The following is a 7,934-nucleotide window of genomic DNA, read 5'->3' as shown; positions in this document are numbered from 1 at the left end:
AAGATGGTGTCATGAGGTCAATTTAATCACATTACGAGTTGTATTAAGTGTTTACATGTATTGCGCTGCACATGCACTGATTTAAAAACCTAAGCGTTTAAAAGACGGGAGTCTTGTTCAGCGCCATGGACACAGACCTTGTGTCCCGCCTATGAGGCGTGGTGATGTATCATTTTACCACAGATGCTCCATTGGTGGAAATATCAAACAGCGGCGATCAGGTCCAAGCCATGGGGTAAGTAAATACCGTTAAAACGAACGATTTACTATCAGTAAATAAACAATTAGGATAAATGTATAACTTTCTCGCGCCTGCAAACCAATAAGCCCATCGGCAATAGCCTGCTGAAAGATGTTTGCGAAGGAACAAATCGCTCGCTGATGGAATATCGCGTGAAGGCTTTTTTTCAGTGTAGTGATTCCCTCTTGAGACGAATACGTTCTGTAAATGTAATACATGTTCCATGTAATTCAATTGCTGGGGGTTCCAGTTTGTAAATATAAATGTCCTCAAATTCAACGTTTTCAATTGACTACTGGTTACAATTTAATTCAGGCTCGCGGTGCTTCGCCCCAAATTAGTAACGAATTACATGGTTTGCGCGATGCGGCTCATTTGCAGCCCACTGCCTTCGTAGCTAGCTAATTACGAATGGTCACTGTATGTGATATCATGGTTTATAAAATGGGTACTAATATCTATTTCACAATTGTCCATGCTGGCCATGGTTTCTAAAAATATATCGTTGACAGCAGGAATGCCTTTTAAAGCCAGCTCAATCCAATTAATCAAGTTACAGCCAATGTTGTCACTATGTATCCTGGCTGCAGCTCAGTCTGTCTTGAGTAACAATGTTGCTGCTACAGTGGTGGTGGAGAGCAATAAATAACATTGTTACAAATGTATCCAGCTGCCTTGTGACATCTGTGAGAGACAGAGACTCTGTCCCCATCATTCTACAGAAGGTTCAGTATCTGTCCTGCGAGCTGGAGACATTTTGTGACACAGTAGCCTATTAGATCAGGTACCTACATACCTGTCATAATAGAATGTCAAGAGCCAGGATCATGCATGTGATTGTGTCCTGAAAACAAAGGATGAAAGACGTTACTGTACTATTGTCACGCGGGTATTGCAGTGGTAGGTAGGTGGGCTATGGGGTCTTTAGGATCAGTTATTTGGAGTCTCACATACCTTTCCCAGATTAGGTAGGTCAGTGGTTGCTAGAGTAGCTGAGCTCCGAAGCTGTAGTACTGTCTCTTATTTTCAGCCAGGATGATGTTGGAAATTCTTATTTTAGCTTGCAGTTTTTCCATTCCCACATCAATATGAAATGCAAGACAATCCCTCCCTGGCTATAAAATAATAAATTCAAAAAACTCAAACATAATTAGAAAGTGTTCTCTGAGATTGAAACCAATCTGATATGTAACTGAAGCAGTTTTAGATTAAAAGTCTGTATGAAAGCAGGTTGTCAGTATTTGATTGGTTATTAACATCAAGAAAAGACTGAAGGGAACTTCTCAAAGAAGAAATTTACAGGAGTGCTCAACATAAACCTCAGAGGGTGAATATTTGACTGTACTGCAGTCCCTCTGACGGTTATTTTCCCTTCTGGCTTTGCAGGGGAGCTGATGCCATGTTCTGAACTGTGAGACTGCGAGAGCGAGTGAGGTGCCCACTCAACGCGCCAACAGGTGAGGTCCGGTCGCCACCTCTCGTTAAGATTAGACCCAGGATCAGAGGAGAACAGAAACAATGTACCAATTTAAATGTTTTAAGTGATTAGCAACACAGAGTTGAGATTTGCCTTTTAGCATTAAAAAAGAGCCCTGGCTGAGACTGCTCTTCAAATGTGTGGGGGAAAGTTGTTCTAGGAAGGAACAGCAGTGGGTTTTTTGTTGTTGTGAATTCATACTGAACAAGATGGCTGCTGAGCCTGAGACTGCATAGTCTTTGTTATAGGGAGAGGGAAAATCCTGCTAAATTAAGAATGGCTCTCTTTCAGGCTTACTGGGCATCTGTTTTCAATTCTATCTGTAATTGCCCAGGCATATAGGTCCTGACTTGTACTGACTGTCAGATCCCCCCCCCCCCCCAACCTAGACACACACACTGTCTCTTTCAACCTCTTAGCCCTGTCCTTCATGGACTCTGGTTTCTTAGTGGCGCTTAGTGGGTTTTCACACAATTGTGGTCGGTAGCCCTTGGCCCTCTGTCAACTAATGGAATTCACAGTTGGTATTCAGACGGTGTCCTCACTATGCTGGACTTGTGTTTCATGCCATTATTGTTCACCAGTAGAATATTGACTCGGCTCCTAATTCTTTCCCTCATTTCAAATTCAATTATGATCTAGCGGTCTGACTTTTGTTACATTTGATTCAAGAATTGGAAAGACCCTCATTTAATGACTTTTTTTGTAGAGCTATTCTGTGAACTGACAAAATGAACACCGTTCTTGCCAGTTCATGGTATTAAAAATCAGTTCACAAAGTGGAGCTGACAGCAACTGTAGCACTTGTACAGGTCTGGTGCTGCTCTTCAAACTGTCATCATGGAGGTTCCTCTGTGGAGGCTGCAGTCAATGGCTTTGGGACTGGGAATGGACAACTGTGTCCCAAATGACACCTTATTCCCTATACAGTGCACTACTATTGACCTGAGCCCTATAGGCCCTGGTTAAAAGTAGTGCACTACATAGGGAATAGGGTGTGATTTCAGACTGGGAATGGACTTCTCTCATTTATACCCCCAGACAATGGCAGCATTGTGGCCCAGTTCATATATCATGGCAGGAGTTCCTGTGTAGCAAGGTTAAAGGTAGACTCAGCGATATTACATAGATGCAGAAAGTAAACAGCATAGTGGGTTGATTTCCGAAAAAACTAAAACCGTTATAGTGCGAGGCTCAACTTTTCCACCGTTTTGGTGCCCATGCACATGCGCAGGTACTGTGTGTGACTGTGTGAGAGCGAAGTCTTGCATCTCGCTCATCTCAATATCTGCGCTGCTGCTTGTGGCAATGTCATTTAGCTGAGTCTACCTTTAATTTATCCATTACATGTAGAGCCGGTGTCAAGGAAACAAAACACAAGGCGGATTTAACTTCTTTAGGAAAACAGCCCTAATGTTGGAAACAAACATTATGTTGTCATCCAGAGTCACATTTATTATCCAAGCTATAGCACACAATATTTGACATAGGCCTACAGCTGATTTTTTTAAAGGACCAAAGACTTTGGTCTGAATGGTGTCTTCATTTTTGCCTTTGAAAAAAATATAGTTATACTGGTATCATCCTGGCCCTAATTACGTGTGCTATGTGTCTGTTTTCATGTGTTTGTAGATGTTTGCCTCAAATGCATTGACAGCATGGAAAGAAAAAGATGTTAGTTGAAATGTAAAAATATTAAATAACTTTTTAAGGAATTAAACCCTCAAACAATCCCCAACACTTTTGATGTGTTCTTATAAAATGTTTGTGTAATTTTATACAGCAGTGGAGCATAGACTACTAGCATATGCTTTTTGTGTAGTAGAGTCAGAGTCTCTGAATGTACACTGTTGATGAGCTATCATGCCCCGGCCAGTCTTGGACTCAATGTATTTGTCTGCAGCTTTTTCACAGCCTGTTTAGGAGTGGCTTTGTTGCACAATGCCCCATTCTTCACTCAAAGGCAAGTCTCATCACTGATTGTGGTTTGACTTGTTCTCATTTTGCAAAATTCTCCTATCCCCTTGAGTTGTATAACTAGGAGAGACTCCTCATGTATGGATATTATTGTCAGATATGAGAGCAGAGGTAATACTTTATTCAAAGGCAATATAGAATTGGACCCAGCTTGTTATTAGAGGTGTTGCGAATGGGATTCCATTTTCCTCAAAGTAAACAAGTGTTGCACAGACCACTTCAGTTGATCATTAGGCAACTACTGCAGAATAATAATCACAGATTATGATTTATGAATTGAACTGCATTTGCTGGTGCTTGAATTTATTAGTTCACAGAACCTGTAATTACTCAGAGATTGTGTCTGCTTTGAAAATATTCCTCTTAAACTGTCTAGAAAACAGCAAGAGAACCAAGCCAAACAAACAGGGACATTTTAACCACGGCCATGACAACCCACCAACAGGCTTCCCAGCCAGAGTGGGGCCCCCGGAGACAGAGGGAATTCTGGGAGAAGGGTTGTTCACTGATGTCTTTGGATGCCTTCCAGTCATTGTGCATTTGGCAAAAGACAGTGTACAGACATTTCCCAAACAAAACAGTTTTTAGAACCTCCTCCTCTCCTCCCAACACTCAACAAAAAGTGTTGGTTCGGAGAGTGCCGACATCTGTACCGTGCAGTGAAAAGCCCTGCTTGATTATGCGTTGTGTGGTTCCCCAGTAAAATGGAACTGATTTCTACTCCTTTGATGCGCACTCATCTGTCATCGCACTGCCTGACGACAGCCAAGCGCAGAGCAAAGAATCCCTGTGGATTTAGAATAGGGAGGCTAGCAGGGGTAAACCTGAGCTCTGTGGTGCTGTTGTATCTGCAGTATATTTCGGGGCTGTTGTATCTGCAGTAGATTGGAGTGCTGTGGTGCTGTTGCATCTGCAGTAGATCAGGGTGCTGTTGCATCTGCAGTAGATTGGAGAGCTGTGGTGCTGTTGCATCTGCAATAGATCGGGGAGCTGTGGTAAACCAACCCAGCCCACTTACAGGTGCTAGGACTCCTGAGTGGGAGGCTGAGCCTGCCAGAGATGTGGATATGTGAAACCTGCTGTTTATAACTACCCCAGATACTGTGCGTGTATGTGTGTGCCTGCATGTGTGCCTGCATCTCGAAAGGTTCTGTAGGCGTCTGAATGCAATGTTGATGAATGAAAATGTTTCTCTGTTTCTGTCGGCAACAACAGAGAATGTGACCGTATAGTGGAGTAAACACAGACAGACAAAACATTGTGTATTTAAACAGCAAGACATTGTTTTTCTTTGTCAAATGGTCATCTGGTATTAGTGCTAGACTATTTCTGTCAGGGACACAGCTGAATTTAAGTTCAGGTTACATATGCATAGTATCAGCCTGTTTTCCACTTGGTGGTCCAGGGCTTTGATGTTAAAAACCCCTGGCCACTGATATTTAGAGGACGTCCACATAAAAGCCCTTGTCTCCTCGTAGATGGCCCAGACCACCATACATCAGGCTGTTTAAAATGGCTCTTAGCTAAAGGGCAAACAAAGTGTGTAGCTACTAGCTACTTCAGGTATAACATCTGAGGATTTAATTACACTGATAGATGCTACGTCAAGCCACTACAGCCGTAAAAGCGGTCCTGGTCCCATCTTTCTACCCTAGCTCACTCTCATAAAAGCCTTGTATTGTCATGTGGGGAAGGACAAACCGGCCTGTAATGAGACCAAATTGAATGGATGCTGCTGTTTGGCAATGAAGAGAAGGGTATTCGTCTGACCTTGTGCCACTAGTAAGGAACCATTTTGATACCATGAACTGGTGTTTTAAGCCACATTTGGGCCAACAGAATGAGTGATTTAACTATGAAATGTAAAAATAGCTGTGAAATGTTAATGCCAACATAATGTGGTCACGTTGAAATATCTAATAATGTAGCATGGTAGCGGAAGTGGGGTCATATCTAATAATGTAGCATGGTAGCGGAAGTGGGATCATATCTAATAATGTAACATGGTAGCGGAAGTGGGATCATATCTAATAATGTAGCCTGGTAGCGGAAGTGGGATCATATCTAATAATGTAGCCTGGTAGCGGAAGTGGGATCATATCTAATAATGTAGCCTGGTAGCGGAAGTGGGATCATATCTAATAATGTAGCCTGGTAGCGGAAGTGGGATCATATCTAATAATGTAGCCTGGTAGCGGAAGTGGGATCATATCTAATAATGTAGCATGGTAGCGGAAGTGGGATCATATCTAATAATGTAGCATGGTAGCGGAAGTGGGGTCATATCTAATAATGTAGCATGGCAGCGGAAGTGGGGTCATATCTAATAATGTAGCATGGCAGCGGAAGTGGGATCATATCTAATAATGTAACATGGCAGCGGAAGTGGGATCATATCTAATAATGTAACATGGTAGCGGAAGTGGGATCATATCTAATAATGTAACATGGTAGCGGAAGTGGGATCATATCTAATAATGTAGCATGGTCGCAGAAGTGGGATCATATTTAATAATGTAACAGTAATAAGGTGCTGTTTCTTCTTCTCTGTGATGTCTGTCCTCTAGTGGTGTGTAAGAAGACAGCAGCCATGCCACCCCCCTCTGACATCGTCAAGGTGGCCATCGAGTGGCCCGGTGCCAACGCCCAGCTCATGGAGATTGACCAGGTCAGTGTTCAGTCTAAAAACACCACTCAATGACAAGACAGACCAACATGAACATCAGCCGTGTGCAATAGATCGCCTGCTGGGTATCGACGAACGTTGGCGATTCAACATGTAGAATCCTAGAGAAATTAACAGAAAATGACAGCCTCTGTGGTCAGAGGCGATAGGAAGGCCAGGCGCTGTGCAGTGCTGATGTTTCTGTTGGTCTGTTTTGTCTTTAACAGCATCAGTCCTCCACTCTGTCTTCTCAACCAAACTTTTTATTGAAGTCTGTTTTCCCTGTGCCAGATACTTTAAACTCAAGAGACTCCACATTAAATAATTGAAGGGAAAATAAAGCTACAGTATGTTTTTTTTTCTTCTGCTCAGACAAGCATAAACTACATCACTGAGATTTTGTTGGTGAGTCTAGCTCTAGCACATATCTTATTTCTCTGTATTTTGCTGGCAGCACAATACAGTAGATTTGATTTTGTCCAACACAATTTCAACAGCGCCTACCCACCAACAAATCCATCAACGTTTATTTTCCTCTGATTAAAGCCAAGCAAAGCAAGGAGTGAGAACCATTGTTAAAGTTATAAGGGTATTTTCTGACCAATCAGCAACTTTCCTGTGATTCCAGTGGCAGTGCAGAGTTTTACATTTTTTTTTTTTTTTTGTCGTCTGTCTGTTGTGTGTTTTGCAGAAGAAGCCCCTGTCGTCTATCATACGGGAGGTGTGTGATGGGTAAGCACCAGCTCCACACCCAGCTGTTTCTGCTCTCGCTGGAGCTAATGGCGTAACAATGTTTACGACTGATATATGTGTATGTGTGTGTGTGATATGAACACACACCCTGCGCTCACTTACGTAAGACTAGTGCTAGCTAGACGGACTCAGCGGGAGCCAGATGTATAGCAAGTCTATAATAAGAACACGCAGAGAAACATTCGTATGAGCCATTACACATGGACTGGATCACACATGTTCTTCATTACAATGCCAGAATTCTTATTATATAATTGTGCATTATATCATTAAAGTGGAACTGACAGCATTTTAGCAAAATTAAATCTTATTTAAAATCTGTTCATAGCATTCATATCCCCAGGAAGAATATGACACATTTTTGTCACACTTAGATAGCGAGCACTTAGATATGGTCATTTTCATGTCATAAATTCATAAAATGTTTGGGAATGACATATAGTAAGGCATTTGTGAAAATGTTATAGCTACATAGTGGGAAAGTGGCGGTGTGTTTGGACAATTAATACACTGCAGTCATAAAACCTAATAAAAACATCTGTCCTGTCCAGGAAGAGAGTCTACACAGACTGGTGCGACAGTCAATCAGAGCCACAGTAGGCCTATATGCAAATAAACCATTTGCAATATGATCTGCCATCATTCACATTGAACTGGATTGTGTGTTTACAGGCAGTAGCAACAGCGTGACTTTAGATCATTAGAAAGCATTCGCCAAAAGCCACAAAATACACCTGAATGGATTTCTGCAAATATGTAAATTCCACGGGAGTCCTCTTACATTTGGGAACTTCACAAACCTGTTGATCAAACAACCATGA

At 42.1% G+C, this 7,934-nt stretch overlaps 1 protein-coding gene across 1 annotated transcript in view; it reads left to right on the top strand.

The window, feature by feature from the left end:
* The first annotated feature begins 197 nt into the window (after window positions 1-197).
* The window catches only part of LOC120064565 (engulfment and cell motility protein 2), a 33,076-nt gene continuing 25,339 nt past the window's right edge, over window positions 198-7,934 (top strand). Inside the window, exons 1-4 of the mRNA XM_039015155.1 lie at window positions 198-235; window positions 1,628-1,698; window positions 6,263-6,363; window positions 7,052-7,092. Of these exons, the coding sequence (XP_038871083.1) occupies window positions 6,286-6,363; window positions 7,052-7,092 (119 nt within the window). The 5' untranslated portion in view covers window positions 198-235; window positions 1,628-1,698; window positions 6,263-6,285. The remainder of the gene's footprint in view (window positions 236-1,627; window positions 1,699-6,262; window positions 6,364-7,051; window positions 7,093-7,934) is intronic.

Source organism: Salvelinus namaycush, chromosome 20 (assembly GCF_016432855.1).
Source record: "Salvelinus namaycush isolate Seneca chromosome 20, SaNama_1.0, whole genome shotgun sequence".
Lineage (NCBI taxonomy): Eukaryota > Metazoa > Chordata > Actinopteri > Salmoniformes > Salmonidae > Salvelinus > Salvelinus namaycush.
The sequence above is the reverse complement of the archived record's forward strand: the minus strand, read 5'-3'. Positions and strand labels throughout refer to the sequence as shown.